This window comes from Ammospiza caudacuta, chromosome 4 (assembly GCF_027887145.1).
Source record: "Ammospiza caudacuta isolate bAmmCau1 chromosome 4, bAmmCau1.pri, whole genome shotgun sequence".
NCBI lineage: Eukaryota > Metazoa > Chordata > Aves > Passeriformes > Passerellidae > Ammospiza > Ammospiza caudacuta.
In genome coordinates this window covers 50896909-50914169 of record NC_080596.1, presented here as the reverse complement: position 1 = coordinate 50914169, position 17261 = coordinate 50896909, and the positions used below count along the sequence as shown (strand labels likewise).

Below are 17261 nucleotides of genomic sequence, written 5' to 3'. Positions count from 1 at the left end.
AATAATCTTCCCATATAAATAAGCTATCTGCACTTTGAGTCATTCAGGAGCTTATCTATGCAATGCAGAAGAGCCAGAGCAGGCAACGGAGGTCCTTGTCCTGGTACATGAGGGCAGGAGACCTAAAGTCCTCCTGAAGCGTCAGTGGAGCCATCTATGGACACGAGGTTAAAGGGCTTTGGGTGGTTTAAAGTTAATTTTTTTTTTTAAAACTCTTGGGCCTAGTTTGGGGGATTTGTTATTTGTTTCTTTTTCTGGTGGAATTGCTTTTTCAGGGCGGCGGTGTTCTTCTGTTTGTTTCCTTTTAAAGGACAGGCAGGCTCGCAGAGATGAGGCAGTGCCCAAAAAGCGCCACCAGCCCTTCGCCAAGGGCACCACAAAGCCAGAGTGCCCGAGCGCAGGCTGCCAGCTCAGCCTGCCCGTGGCGGCGCACGGATAGAGCGGGGCCGCCGCTTCTCTGTGCCCCATCCCAGAGCCGCGGGGAGCCGGGGCACAGGGCGCGGCCGGAGGGCACGGGGAAGACGGGCGGTGCGGACACGGCTGCGGAGGCCGAGCTCGCTGTGCCGCCGGTGCCCGCCGTGCCCCGGGGAGCCGGGAGGGCCCGCCGTGCCCGCGGGGCGGTCGGAAGCAGCAGCAGCGGCAGCCGCGCATAATCCGCGGGCCGGGGCGCGGCGAGTGGGTGGTCCGGGCGGCCGGAGGCGCGGGCTGTCCCCCTGCCCCGGCGCCGGGCCCGGCCCGCTCCCGCAGCTGGGCCGGAGGCGGCCCGCAGACCGCTCTCGGCACATTTCTTCATTTCTCACTTGAGTGCCCTTCTTTAGTTCCCTTTCAACTGCCCACTTTATATCGGCTTCATTACACCACCGCTCCATTTGTGATGTAAATCGGGAAACTCAGGGAAGTTTTTCTTTTGGCCTTGTCTACGGAAGAATACCGAGAGGTATTCAAAACGTATTAACACAAATCAATGGCACCAATAAAAGCAAAATCTCCTTAGCAACATAATCTTGATTGCAAAAGGAGAACTGAGAGCATTTAGCAGAACAGTGGCCCACATGGAATACGCATTTGTCTAGAAGAATGCAGCACAAAGCCTAAAAGAGAGATGCTGAAAAAATCCAAAATTAACTCACACTGAACAGTTACTCTTTTTTTCAAAAGTACACAATTGGCTACATTAAATCTATCGTGCGCTTTTCTGCTCAGCAACATTGTATCTACCGCTTTGCAAGCCCACATTACAACACCCGGAATGCTTCACAGCGCCGGGCAGGAGCACCCCTCCCCACCCGCACGTTGGGACATGAGCATGTCTAACACACCTCTCATACATGCTAGAGACATTATACACATGCACTTTGTAAAGGGACTGCCAAGACTGCCATACTAGAGTAACCAACGAGCTTAAGACGTTTCATGCAAGGAAAAGCTGCCGGCTGATGAGAACCAAGGCCATCCTCGGCACGGCAGCGAGCACAGACTTCGTTTTTGTTCATAAGGTTCAGGTTAACCAGCATTTCATATTGAATAGTCTGAAAAACACGTGAATTGCATGGATGGGAATGATTCCTTCCTGAATAGGTGGTGTCTGCCCCAACTAGAGGACACGTGAATAAAACATAAAAGCTTCAAAAAAGAACACAGCTTCAAAATCGCCATTCAACCATAATGATAGCACATTTAATAAATCCTACTATCATTAGGGCTTGAAAAGCTTAAAGAACTCCAAATGTGGACCTAATTAAAAACCAGTTTGAAACACTTATAGCAGGCAATGCCTGTAATTTGGTAACTCCAGTCCTAGAGCCACCTAAATTACCAAAATAATTTTCTCTCCCCTCTCACCCACCCCCCCCCCCCCCCCCATTTAGAGTAAAAGTATCAACTGGAAGTAAGATGAGACCATTGCACAATACAGCAGTTTCTCAAGTTTTTCCTTTTCTTCCTCTCCCTACCACACCCTCCCCCCAACACAGATGAAAAACTGCAAGGCTTAGAAGGTATGTTAAACAATTATTTTATTAATTTATAATACATACAACTTAAGAAATGCTTTTAAAAAAGTTATATTGGAGTCCTTTCCAATTCCAGGTCAGGTCAGGAAAAACCAATGTTGATGTATTAAATATTATTCTATAAGTCAACAATAGATTAGCCTCAGTAATTTAGCAGACATGGTTAAATATTCTTAAATATGCATATATACAATTGTGCAGCCTTAAAGAAGTCCTTTAATTCCTATCTTCTCCTCCCAAAGCTGTGCACCCTGTAAACACAGTGCTGGCTTCTAAGCTTTGTGTCTCTCATCTGGACTTAGGATACTTGAAGAGGAATGTTACAATAGTGGAAATCACAGCAAATCTATCTAAACTCTGTGAGAGGAGAGATGCCCAACTGGCAAAATTAACATCAAGTCTCTCTAGAAGTAGCAGCTTCTTTAATTTCCAGTTTTAGGTTAAATTATTGCTTACATGTTTTCTGCTTGAAATGGATTTTTAACATACTACAAAATATTGGGGTTTAAGTTTCCCTCTTGATGGTAACATCTTTTCAGTGACTTATTGACCATAACTGCTTCATACATTTAACAGGTCTTTCCTAAGCACACGCAGTCCAATGCAAGTCTCTGCAAATTCTTTTCAATTCTCTGCAACATGAGTTACACATGGTCTAGTTTAGCACACAACATTTAGGCACTGTTTTGTAGTTTACTATTCTCTTTCAAATTTATGTTTGCAATGAGTTCATATTCTGATTGCCAGACTCCATCCTTTATGAAAGAAAGAGTCTGGGTTAGACTTTTCAAATCAGGAACCACTTTCACATTCCCTGTTATCTCACTGAACCAAACTGTTCACTGACAATATTAACCAGTAGGTACACTGCATATCCTAACAAGTTAGAAAGCCTATTGCTAGCATAAAGGGATCAGAGATACACACTTGGAGTGGATGAGTTAGATATTTATATCAGCACAATGAAACCAGTTTAAACATACAGCTACTAAAAATATCAGTTACATTGTATCAGGATATGACTTCTTGAAACATTTCTAAACATGACTTTAAAAATGTATTCATAAACCTAAAATACTGTAACAAAAAAAGTATTCAGCTGACTACTAAGTCTAGTTTTCAACATGAAGCAAAGTAACTTTCATTTATTAAGTTATAAATGAGGAGCAAACAACAAGAAAAAAGCATGTTTCAATAAACATAAAAATCTATTTGTTCTCTCAAAGTGAGCATTTGTCGATGGTTCCTTTCTCCATAAAAACTACAATTAACTACAAAAGTCTTACTTACCTGAACATAAATTGTTCTAACTGGATCCTACTTGCAGGCCTTAGATATACTGTCACATGACAGGAGCTGTCTGGACAGGTCAAGAATTTTCTTTGGAAACAATTAGTCATGCATTACAGGCTCCAGCTTAGGAAAAGACTGTTCTGCACTCAGCGCAGCTCTCATCAGCAATTCCATTTTGGTCTGGCTATTTTAAATGAAGAGATGCTGAGTTTAGAAGGAAGCTTACCTTCTGCATTATTATTCTACATGATAGCAGAATTGTCTATCAACTAGAGCATAACCAAAACAAATCAATCACACACCAAAACAAAAAACAGAACAGAAGTTAATACACAGTCTACATAACTACTGAAATGGACTGCTAGCTTTTGCTTAACTTGCATCATTCAATATAATTTCATTCAGTTCAAAACTATTTTCTGCCATACTCACAGAACTCTAAACCTAATCTTCAAGTCCAATCTTTTCAGGGTTGCTTCTCCTAATTCCTATGTTTCATCTTTTGCCTAAGTTGTTCCTACCGGTCTGTTGTATTTTGAAGAGCCTAGCATTTATGTACCCCTTTTCAAGAATATAAATCTTAATGAAATATTAATGAGCTAAACAAACCAGAAGACTTCTTTTAAAGGACAACTTCCATGAAACCAGTAAAATGTAGTTTCATAAAAATGTATATTACCCAGGTGTTATGTGGTAGGGACACATATATACATCAGCACAAGTGTCAACATATGACCTTTCATGCAAGGAATCAGGGGGTTTTAATCTTTCAAACACGGTTTCTAATTCAGCCTACACTGACTGACATATCAGGAAGATGAAAGTTCAAAAAGTAATAAACTGCAAAGTACTGTTACCAACAAAACAGTCCAAATGAATATCTAATTAAGAATAAACGCATGGTTTAAGCAGTGACTTTTTTTCAATTCTAGAGTACTTTGCCCCTTGAAATTATTCTACTTTCTTAAGAAGAATAAGAGTGTTTTCTTAGTACACCAGTATCCCCTGATTCACCCAGCCTACAGAGAAAACTTTACAAAGAATAAACACAGGAGTTAAGAAGGTAGCACCATTAGAAAGAATCACTCCATCCAAATCAGAAAAAAACCCCTTCATTTATCCTTATCCAACTTTGACATTTAGCAGCCTAATAATACAGGGTAAAAGAAGCTCTCATAACTTTATATTGATAACATTCATAATGGTCATGCATATTACAATCAAGTTTCTAGGGTGACATTTGCAAGTAAGCCTTCATGCAGATAGGCATTCAGCTCATTAATTCCAAGTTTGTATTTTTTATTAGTCCCTGAGAAGTTAATATTTCTACCTACAATATGGCTATTAAAGGCATTATAATGATCATACACTTAGCTGTTTGTCATGGAAATGCAACATGGCTATAGGGAGAAGCAAATTACACCAAATTAGCAGTGATGAATATAGATTTCTGCAATGCTTTCTTTTCATAAGCAAGGTTACTGAAGAGCAACATAAATTATTTTAGTCACAGGTACAAAAGTAGCCAGCGCCACTTATCCTTAATAAGTCACTACTGTGAATCCAAGACATTTGAGGCTCTCAGATCTCTCTAATTGAGTGTTTCTTTTACACAAAATCATCTGGATTTTTACCTAATGTAGGGTCATCATGATCCTTATTTTAATTACTCAACAGCAGTGCTGGGAGAACTTAAAAGAACCACGGATTTTCTTTGCTTAACAAGTCTTTCACCTCTTCAATTAAAGTGATCTCTTTAAACTGCTCAGAATTCAAATGGGGGTTTTGGTGGACAATTTGCATTATTGCCAGCTGCTCAAAACCCATAAACTAGGGCTACAAAACAAGGGGACCAATTTAAAATTAAGACTTTAGGGTAGGGGGTGGAGGGAAGGGAAAAAAGACAAGTTCTTTTTCCTTGGCTCCTGGCTTCTAAGCAGGTACAGATTGCATTTTAAAGCTCTTCCCACAATCTTTGGGGCTAAATAATGACATAAAGGAAAAAAAAAAAATCAAACTGACTTTTAAGTAAGCCTGTGTCTGAGAGACAGTGTGTTACATTTAAACATCATGGTCTTGAGAATTACAAAAACGTATAATTTAACAAATTGAATCAGAGGTTATAATTTACATCTAAGTACTGTAAAAAGTTTTTACAAACTATTTTTTTGGAGGTTTAAGTATCATGGGAAATTCTGGATTTGCATAAATAGTTTATTAAAATTATCTTACTGACCTATTACAAAAAATGTACTGACTTCCTGTATCTCCATAAACATTTTCATTTCTGGTGAAGTTTGTCAATCCCAATATAAACTTCGAGTCACAACTATTTAACAGCAGATGAGCTCTTCAGAATTTTTCACGTAGGGTCAGAGAGAAAGTCCTTCTCCCTCAGAACTTATTTCCACCTATGACTAAAAAATTTAAAAGAATTTGTTTCTATTATATGACAGTAAGTAAGAAATCTTTATTCACCAGTTAAAGGCAACTATATCTAAAACTAATAATTAGCTCTCACAGGGATTCATAGATGCCTTCACCATTAGTTCAGCAGGGTAAAGATGAAACAGGCATAATTTGCTAAATTATTATTATCAACTTGATACCTAACTTAACTGTTCAAGGAAATTTGAAATAGGTAAGTTTATTTGTAGGAACTGCTGAGTTGCAAGAAGCTAAACAAGTTAGTATAATGTAATAGTTATTTTAGCAAAGAGTAGGCTGTGTCCTGGAAGTTCTACTACAGCTTCTGGTCTGCTCAAACTGCAATTTTCTTCTTTGCCAAGTGACAAAAAAGGTAATACATTATCTTCTCACTAGCAATCAAAATAAATAGATTTAGTATTTCAGAAGCAACATCAAAAGAAAATCCTGACAACTGCCGCAGGCATTAAACAGTTGATTAAAGCTCCTGCCATCTTCAATTTCCATCACTATAATTAATGAATTGAAAAGGATTGTATGAAAATGTTTTGTAACATTCTTACTAGGTGAGTGTACTACTTCTTCAGGAGAGTACCACTTCTGAGATAAAATTCATCTCTCAATATAGGCATCTTCTCAAATTTCCTGATTATATTTTAAGTCAGAGACTTTGTATTAATAAAATATCCAAAATACTTTTTGAAGGAGTAAGTCTGGCCTCCTTACAAAGGAATTTAACTTTTTAGTTGCTCGGAGCTCTACTTTGGATCTTTATATTATTTCTTAAAGAAAAAGTCACAGGTATAATATAGAATTGTCTGCTAACCAAGCCTACGACTGCTGATGCACCTAGAAGTAGACAAGATCTTAAGCATCACTACTGTTGATGTGGAAGCTTTACTAATGGGATACTCTGTAAACCTGTAAGCCACACTGTTCACGGCTCTGGTCTCAGCACACATCACACCTGAAGCAGCTTTACTGTCCCTGGCTTTGGGTGCTGCTGGCAAGGTAGCTGTGGATGTGGACAGAACATACTATGGGAAGTTTGAGAAGTAAACTAAGGCAAATAGCTGCTATGAACATATCAGAAGCCATATCCTCCACTAGAGTGAGGGGATGGGTTTCCACTTCAGTGGAAAACTGCATCCATGACACAAATTCTAGTCAAATGAAATTTTTTATAAAATCTAGGCCTCATATGATCCAGTATTCATTTTATTGAAAACTGACACAAAATAAATCAATTATAATTCTGGTCATAAGTATTTATCACCAGTTATCACTTCTGTTCAATTCCAACCTCTCCTCTGCACCTCCAACCTCCCCTGTCCCTGCTGCCATCAATGTAAGGTTTCTGTGCTCCCACAGGCTGACTCTACTCTGAGGTTACAATTGATACTTCTGGGTGAGAGGAGGGCAGCAGACTCAGATTTGTACTGAAGAAGAGGTTGAAATTGATTTTTAGAAAATTATAAGCATTTACTTTGTAGAGAAAGCATGGGTGGCACTCAGATGCCTGAGGCCAGCACAACACTGGGATTTGTTTATGAAAAATCATATTCTGTCAAGTCAAAGAAACACCCTTGTGGGCTTATATGAAAAGCATAGCTGAGCTATTCTCAAAGTGAACAGTAGGAATCCACAGATGAAAGCTGTGCAAAAGATGAATTTTGGTAACAGATATAGAAGGCTTAGATTTAAGAAAACTTAAAACTTTCTAGACCACTCCCACTATGGACAATTTAGGAATATAATACTCACTAGGGAATATTTTACAGAGAATAAATATTTTGAAGACATAGAAAAATAGTTCACAGCATCAAGGTACCTGTAATACATTACCTTGAAATAAAACTTGTATATTTAAAAGATTAAAAAGAGAAGACTATTCTTGTAGTGGTATCAACTTTTCATTCATACAAATATTAAGCAGAGTATATCTGTTTTTTTAATATATTCACATTATTGCTTGCTAACACAACTGTACAAGGAACATGTTCTTAACTTACATCAATTTTGTGTACAGTAATTTCAGACACCTAAATAAATTTTACAGTTATGAGAGTTGCAAGTAAAAAACCCCAAAAGCTATGTGTGAAGATATGTAAAACTAAAGTATAATCAGAAGAAATGAAATACAACTGGCCTGACCCAAGCATACATCACATATCCAGTTTAAAAAAGTCTTATACTTGTGCAGAAAATAAACCTTGTAAACTAAAATGAGCAAAAGAAAGGGTGCAATAAATAACTGCCTAACACATTTAAACATAGGTTGCCCAGTGCACCCTACTCGGATTACTTTAATACATGGCATTTGCATCTGGAACTGTACTGTTCAAGAATTCAGGAAGTTTTTTCCTGCATCTGTGGCTTTAAAAGAAACAAAAAAAACAACCATGAAAGGTTTTCTTGGGCAATTAAGTTTTACTAAAACATGTCCTTCTGCACCCCTGTGTACAAGATCTGGTAAACAGCATGAATAAAGCTGGCACATGGCAATTGACTGAGTTAAAACAGCTACATTATAAAATGCAATAATAATATACTTTTGTGATCTTGAGTTCTACTAACCAGATGCATGCAATGCTCTCAGTGATTCTTCTAGTCTGAGTAAAATTATTCCACTTGGCTGCCTTATTTTTTTTTAATTTTTTAAAGCCAAATTTTTTCAGAATCAGTTGACAGGACTTCTTCATGAAAAGCATAGAGATTTCTACTAACAATATCTGGATCCCAAAAATCACAGTTTCAAAAAGAACTTTGTCTCCTTTTGCTGGAAGAGACTAGTCAATATCCCAAGAAGAAATAAAAGTATTTACAATTGACTAGTCACTGACAGAAGCTTCCAAAAATCTTAGAAGCAACTTCAGCAACTTCAAAATGACTAAAGGAATTTACACAAGGTACAGTCAACCAGTTGCATCATATAGGGATAAAAAAATACCTGTTCACTTGTATGTCATTTTCAGCTGTGTATTTATATAATATATATATGTACACACGCGCGCGCACACATATAAAAGACTCCTTTGAAAATCAAGATACATTAATAAACAGAAGTAGCAAAAGTAAAAATAACTTAAGTAGTAATTAACATTTGTATGAAATTACTTTGCAGAGTTTGACCAAATACACTTAGAACATACTCTTATTTAAAAAAAAAACACAGAAAACAACTAACCAACAAAAAATAAACCAAAATAAACAAACATGAAAACCCAAAACAAACAAAAACCAAATGAAACCACCACAAGATTCTGTAGAACCAAAGTTATGTCACTACCAGGAGAGCACCAAGCAAGGCACCATTGGAAAGACAACATACTTGAATAAGTCTCTATAAATAAATTGAATGCTAATCCGGTCGAAAAATCGGTGTCTTTGGTAAAAATTCTATAAGGATGACCTGTACAAAAAGAAAACAAAAATGTATTAAAGATGGCAGCAATCCTATTATCTATCACAATTACAATTCATATGGTTTTGGGCTTGTTTTTTTTTTAATTAGTATATCAAGCTGTGATAAAAAACAAAAAGCATGGCATTTGTCTCAGGTAGGAGACCATTAGATAAGTCATGTATGATAATTGGTTTGGAGTTGAAAACCAATACTTATGGAATAAAATTCAACTCAAAAAGTTTGCCTACTGATATGAAACACAAACTGAAGTAATTATGTTCAAGAATTATTATACAGTAATTTATTTATTAGGGAAAAACTACGAAAGATATAAATGCATTCACTAAAAAAAATAAACTAACAAACCGCTTGAATGCACAATGCATGAAAAGTTAGTTTACAATTCCAATTTCACTTAATTCAGAATTGTTGCCACTTAACACAGGATTCTAAAAGTGTATCAACTTTTGCAAAGCTCCCATATCTACAAATGTTCAAGTAGTTAACAAAAACTTGACTAATGGCTTTGTGTGATTATTCTTATGGTCTCAATTCAAATTTAAACTGCATTTTTCCCAGCTAAGTGCACTATAGGGTTCATTCCAGAACACAATCCAAGTATTTATCCTCTTTAAATAGGAAGCTTGAAGAAAATGTTGACTTGTGCACATTCTTTCTTCGGAGACAGTCATAACACAGCAGCATGATCTGATTTATAAACAAATAAATGCATCTGGTACATAAATAAGGATTTTATTTACTTGTAAGGGAAACTCACCTTTTTAAGAAGTTAAAAATTATTTCTCAATGTTTGTGATTGTAAAGGAGAATACAACTTAGCTGCTTAGAAAATAAAGACTTCTATCTCTGCAAGCATACAAAGCCTCAGAAAATAAAAGTCTCCAATCTTATTTCTAAGGCAAATACTTTTGGAATTACAAAACCTGAAATTAGGTAGGTAAGTTTATTTTTTGAGATATTCAGAAGTGGCTTATCTTCAGAAGTAATGCAAACTGCTCAAAATCCACTGATCACTGACCTGAGTCAACCATTGGATTCTGTAGACATACCAGGGCTTCTGATTTTCAGGCAAGTTTTCAAAAAGGGAGCAAGAAGTAAAGCTGAAGCACTGTGTTTATGCCAAAGGTACAAGACTAACTTGTCTTTCTTAATTTGATTAATTATTTATTTGTCATCTACTACAGTGCATTTCAAACCTCAGTTTGGTGAAGTACCAAGTTTTGGGTACAAAAGTCTGATTTTAATCATCTGTTTAGCAAAACATTGAGGATAGGCATTTATGATTTAAAATTACATCACAATCATATTAGGGGCAGTTTTTAAAGACACTAGCAAATCAGTTCACTGAAAGCGAGAAAATGTCACACTGAGGTTTTGTAAAAATTTTCTCATTAATATACCCAAAGATAATATCTGACATTTCACAAACTGAAAATAAAATCTTTGACCTTTATCCTGTGAAACTATATGCCCATGCATATATTATTACAGTAAGCAGGTCAACTAATTTGAAATTATATTTGATAGAATGAATATTAATCTGTAAATGTTGCTGGGCCATAGTATTTACAAACTCACATTATTTTTTTTCCAATTGAATCTGCAGAACATTGGGTTTGACAATGTTTCCTGTAGAAAAATGAAGTTTTCAGCAAAATACAAACGCTTCATTTAGGCAAAGCTTAGGTCTATTTTCTGAAATTTGATTTATTCCATTTTCAGTCACACCCATATATCCAACCTAAAAGATTCAGTAGAATAAATTTTACAATAAAGTACTTATTCAGTGAACTGAATAGAGCCATTCTGTAAAAAATGCTTTTTGAAGACCTTGTATTTCAAGCAAGAGATAAGATCTAGTGGAGGGGCAGGGAAAAGGAGAAGACTAAAAGATAAAGATAATTTTAATATAATTTTGAATCACATTTAAAATTTTTATAGGCATTATAGATTTGTTATTTTATAGAACAGACAAACTACTGTGTAATAGAAGATCACAGATAAGTTAGACCTAATGCAGTATATGTTTCTCCAAAAATAATCTTTATTTTTAAAAAGCATACCTTCCTACAGCCTTTAGTAACTACTAAAGCATGAAAAGAAATTATGGAAATTCCAATGCTGTTTACATTTTATCAGATTAATTTCATCCTATCCTATGTACATCCAAAATATATTGAAAATGGAAATAAGAACAGCACCAAAAAGAACAAGTTGCAAGCTAAATAAACTGAAATCCTATGCAGGACATAGTTCATTTTAAAACACACAACTTCTCACTGTATATTTCCAAGATGGGTTTATGGAGTCTCAGCCAAAAACTAAAGCATATTAAAATACCAGAGACTGACTTGAAAATATTTTAGTGACACCAATTGGAGATAAAAATACTTTCAAGATACTTGAGGTAAGGGGCACTTAAAATCCAAAAAAGGTTTAAAGGTTAAAATCTTAAAAAGGAGCTAAAGGTTTCTTAAGCTCCAACAGCTTAGTTGAAAGGTCTTCTTCCATACTTTTGGACTTGATTAGCATTATATAAAATAGCCATATCTGACTTGCTGCGTAACCAAAGTTGTGGTTATTCTTTATACAGCATCTAAAATTTCACACTCCATCAGCACATGTTCAAGCTATTTTATCTTGGCAATTAATTTATTATTTTTCAGAACACAGTGAAGCGTTGTTTTCAAGTCATTCATAACTTTATAAATCAGTCCTGCACATGAAACCATGCATCTGTGAACCGTAGAAAATCCTTGCACTCAGGCGATTAAGCTCCTGACACCTTTACTGATTAATAATCATGAAAAGAATAAGATCAGAAGCAAAATAAATGATCATTTAATAGAGAAACTCACAAAACAGCCCTTTAACTTACATATTCCATCATGTTATTCGTTTCACATTTCCTTTTGCTTAGTCTCCAATGCAAGCACAGCTAGACAAGGAGGAAAGAAAAAGAAGAAAAATGAGCTGTATTTTATTGCAGCACACAGACTAGCCCATTTGTTCACCTTTCATATTTTTCGTTCAACAAAAGCATCTGTTTCCATACTGTGCAATTCAAACTCCAACAGTACGAAGCTGCTCCCTGCGGCACTCACCTTGTGGTATAACCTATTGTTTTCCCATTCTAATAACTTCTCAATCGATCTTCGTGTCTGGAAGACAAATGAGAAAGAATTTTACTCTTGACTGGTTTTAGAAAAACTTTGTTTTGCAGCTGCTTTTTGTGTGAAAAGGAGAGAGGTACAGGACAGTGACTGAGTACAAGGTGGTCTGTAGCACAATCAAAACTTGTCTGGTATAAAATATCTAGAACAGAAACAACTTTTTGTGATAGCCGAGTAGGTACCTTCAATCACTTTGGAACAAAAACTGTTGATATGCATGCTCTCTTATGGCAGTTTTAACTTTAAATTCACAGAAATTTCAAAGTGATCTAAGTATAAAAACAGGAGAACTGCTCCCCTATGATCAGTGATCTAAATGTACTGCTTCTAAGGTCAGCATATAAACTCACAAATGTTGCAAACTATTTTGCAGTGCTGTATGTCAAGTGCAAATACACAGTACTCTAAATAAATGAGGAATTTTTGTTATATTTGCATCCAGATTTTAGAGAGTGAAAAACCAAATGCAGAAAGTTACAGTATATTCCCCAAATAAGCATTAGTAAGTTTGTGATCTGTATAGAGAGCGAACCCAATATTTAGGATTCTAAAGGAAAGGTTTACTGCCTGTGTCATCCATACTTGACATTTCAGACAGAGAATCCAGAAAGCTGTTCTGCACAGCTTTTTAAGATTAAGCATACTAGAATTAAAGGACGCTCTGTGCTGCAAAGTCTCACAGCATTTTGAGTATAATTATTCAGTTATATTTACATTTGAGAAATACATAGTGACATTTATGGTCATTTGACTGCCAGAATATATATTGCTTAGCTCTAAATGGGATTTGCTACAGACAGTGAATAAAAAGAGGATAATTCATGGTGCCAGGTGTTAAGATGAGACCAACAGAGCTGCAGGTGCAAAAGGACGGAGCAATGACAAGGATCAAATACAACTTAGTGCAGCTGCAGCTTCCTCACAAGGCAGAGCGGGGTCAGGGGAAAGGATGAGAAAGCATCTTGCTGTTATTGCTACAAAATACAGTAAATGGACCCTAACAAACCAAACTCAATGCTATCCGAGAAACAAAAATGTCTGAGTAAAATAAAAATTCGACAACAAATTGTTCATGTCCCCACATATATTAACATCTTGGTTTTCAAACATCCTCTAGTTTAATACTGAAGCAGTTGTAGGGAAACACAGCTAAGCACGTACTGTGGTCACATGATTAAAAATTAGATCATTGCTATCTATCAGCATTCATTACAGCAATTTTTTTATTATGTTTTATTTCAATATCACAAGCCAAGGAATTATCAAAAGGTGGACATACCAGTGACTAATTTATCACATCAAATGGAAATTGAGTATTTTCGGGTTATTCTTATGTTTTTAAAGACAGTGCCCTTTAACAATAATCAGTAGACCTCACTTGTTTCTTTGTAAAGATAGCCTTTTAGAGTCTGCTCTCCTTTTAAATGAAAATAGGGCAGCAGTTATGGTCACACTTTTGTTAATTTAGTTGCCAGTCAGCTCCAAATCAAAAGAAAATAAGGCTGCAGAGTGTAATTAACATTCAGTTCAGTCGTTTTGTCCCTTGTCTAGCCCCCAAGCTTTGTTAAAATTGCCATCTGAATGCTGAAGGCTGTAGGGAAATCGATTTGATTCTAATCGCACCATGAAAAGAACATGATCTAACTGCTTTCAGCCCTCCGTAAATCTGTACTAGGTCTTTAGCACAATGCAACTTCCAATTTAAAAAGCACTGAATGTCTCGTCAATGACTTTGTGAAGAAAAAAGAACAAGGAGCAGACATAAAAATTCCAATAGTTGTTTAAGCATTAAAGTTCATTTGCATCACAGCAAACCTGAAAAGGGCTGACCTCTCAAACCGCCTCTCAGGTCTATGAAGTTGTAGCCTTGACAAGCTCACATTGACAGAGCTCATTGACTCTGAAAGGCTACTCTATCAATGGTGAAAAATGGCAATAGGTTCTACTCTGAGCAGGCATCTGCCTGCCCACCCGCTGCTAAACCAATGGTAAAACTGATTCAAAACCTGAATCTACCTTGTAATCTTCCCTTCCAGGACCTTTTAATAATAGATTAAGATCACTATACTATTTAATTTCATTGTTTGCCCTAAAGACTGTGAAAAACATCCAAGCTTTTCAAATTCCAATAAAATTACATCTATATTACAATACATAAATATAAATAAGAAATTGATATGTACTATTAATTGGTTTATTCAAATAAAAGGACAGCTTAAAGACATTTGACTAGCATGAGATAAAAATACATGCAGACTCGGGACCATGATTCTTTATCTTCCCAGGGCCTTAAATACTACTTACCCTTCCTATAGTATAATCTGGAATAGTCATAGCTCCCAAACACACCATATCACTAATACAGAAATGTTAATAAAAATTAGACTGTAAAATATTTCTGCAAACCTCAGAGCTTGGAATAAAAAAGAAATTCATTAAACAGCATCACACAATTCACTATAGTAAGTTTTCTTCCTACTTGACAGGTGAAAAAAAGCACTTGCACGTGCAGCTTAATTAATCACTGCTCTTGACATCTCAATGATTTACAGTGAGGAGCAGGTGAGGATATACAAAACCAGAAAGGAACACTTGATTTGAGTGTAGCATTTCCAGCGCACTAGGATGACAAGCTTGTATATTCTATCAATGGTGTACAGAAAAACCCATACAGCAAATTATTTGTTAGCCACAACAAAAGCACAAATTAAGTGGAAGAGAGACTTGCTTATTAGGAAGATTTAATGCTATACAGCTTTTCATTTTTTTTTCTTAAAAACTCAGTCCAATATTTGAGCAAAGAAAAAAACCTGCAATTCAAGCACACTTTTCAGCATACCAAGGATAAGAAAATATGCTTTGTAATATATTTTATTAAAAAAACAGCGTCTTCAATGCTATCCACAGAATTTTGTTAAACAGACCTCTTCAACTGTCTAGAAGCAATGTTTAATGAAATATTTTTGTAAAACAACAGATTTTTTTAAAGATATTCATGTCTAACAGTGTCTTTTGAAGATTCAGACTCCCAAAAACTCTAGCACAGAGTACACTTTCACTAATGCTTATCACTCCAGATTCAGTAAAATAAAGTTTTTCTCTCAAACATAGAAGGAAAAAAAAATCTAAGCCTAAATATGAACTTTCCATGCAGAAACAAGGATAGCACTGAATATATTACCAACTGCAAGACATTTCTGTTACACCTTTGCAGGGTCTATCCAGTTAGCTCCAGATGGAATTCTGATCTGGACAGGAAGGCTGTGCAGCAACAGGACCCCTCTGGCAGTGCACAGCCAGGAACATGCACACTGCACTAAACCACACTAGCAAATGGGCCAAGGCCCCCTCGAGTCCTGCTGTAAATCAGTGAATGACTGGTACAATATTAAACAAAAGGATCCTACATGACTCCCAAAATGGTGCTAATTGGAGAACTTCCCTTTGTCTTTGTTATGTGGGGAAACAACATGGATAGCAACAACTCGATCCTCCACTAACAATCATATTTGTAGTTGTTTGGGAAAAACCAAAGACTCTCCCCATGTGCATTTGATCTTTGACTTCTCATCTGAAAACATACATATGTATACCTTGTGCACTATTAGCCCAGTAAATAGCATGAGATTTTCAAACTCCTTCATACAAAACTTTACCACAATCAAGTATTATTGGTTTTGAATATCGCCCTGAACAAATATACTTTATGCTTAAATCTCAAAATACAAAGAGACAACACTGGGCAGACTTTTGTTAGCTTCTCACATGGCTAGAATTTATATTATCCACCACAGAAAAAAGTCAACAGATCCTGACAGAGGTCGGAGCTATAGTATCACTATATTCCACTCAGTCAAAGAGAGAAATTACAAAAGCAGGAATTTCTATTCATTCTGGCTACAAAATTTATACCCAAGTAATTTAGCTATCACCACAAATGGTGAAATAGAAAGTTAGATAATAACTGAGTCACATATGCTCACTTTCAATATGCCAGAACATACTCTAAGCCAATTTTGAGGCCCATACTGGTACCACAAAAATGCCAAAGCTGTACACAAAACACACTTAACTGAATGATGCACATCTGTGCTGAGAATGTCCTCATCTTGAACACTATACCTCAAGCAAACCAATGTAAACTGCAAATTGGTAAAGACTGCCGTGTTGCTAAGGAATTCTCCATTTGTGAAGGGAGAAAAATCACAAAGGTGAAACCTGACTTGATTTCAGACCCTGGCATCTGGACTATCTGCTTTAGTGCACAGTAGTTTGATAAGGTGTCTGTTCTACTACATAGGTGAACGTGGAGATCTTGAGTACTTTCTCCTATTAGCAGCTAGGATATTTCTTATTTTAGACCATTGTAAGACTGCTCATCCCAGAAGCCACTTCAGCATCCATGCAAGAAAGCAAGTGAAATCTATACTAAAAAGAATGAAGAATATCTGGAAATAAATGCAGCAGTCTGGTGCTTTTTACAGGATCTTGAAAAACTGCCTTGTCCAACAAGATTGCTATTGCTGCATTTGCCTTACCAGATCAATTACTCTGTGCAGAAGGTGAGTCAGCCTAAAGCACAGATCAAAACTCCATAACACACAGAGAGAAATTCAATCAACAGAATTCTGGAGCAGAACTGATGACATCGAGTTGACTTCATGAAACTTCACATTCTGGAAGACAGCCCTGAGGATATGGTCTCACACGATCCATAAACTAACTCATTTGTACAGGTCTCAACTGTGGCTTGGTACATCACAAAGAGATTAACTTAAAGTTTAGTGAACCAAATCACACCAATTACTTTCTGGAAAGGTCTCTTCCACCAAAATATTTGCTGACACAAAGAGAAGCTCAGTGTTATTTGACACTACTTCAGGTAACACTTTTTTAATATCTAAACTCAAGATGATTCCTCAGTTACCC

General features: G+C 36.4%; 1 protein-coding gene across 2 annotated transcripts in view; it reads right to left on the bottom strand.

Moving 5' to 3' along the window:
* Positions 1 to 2077: 2077 nt before the first annotated feature.
* CHIC2 (cysteine rich hydrophobic domain 2) overlaps positions 2078 to 17261 on the bottom strand; it is a 30787-nt gene continuing 15603 nt past the window's right edge. Inside the window, exons 4-7 of one of the 2 annotated variants that reach the window (XM_058804416.1) lie at positions 12264 to 12320; positions 12038 to 12097; positions 9064 to 9144; positions 2078 to 3489 (exon numbers count right to left, since the gene is read on the bottom strand). In XM_058804416.1, coding sequence (XP_058660399.1) covers positions 9094 to 9144; positions 12038 to 12097; positions 12264 to 12320 — 168 coding nt within the window. In that variant the 3' untranslated portion in view covers positions 2078 to 3489; positions 9064 to 9093. Of the gene's footprint in view, positions 9145 to 12037; positions 12098 to 12263; positions 12321 to 17261 lie in introns of both variants that reach the window. The other variant, XM_058804415.1, reaches the window with a different exon arrangement.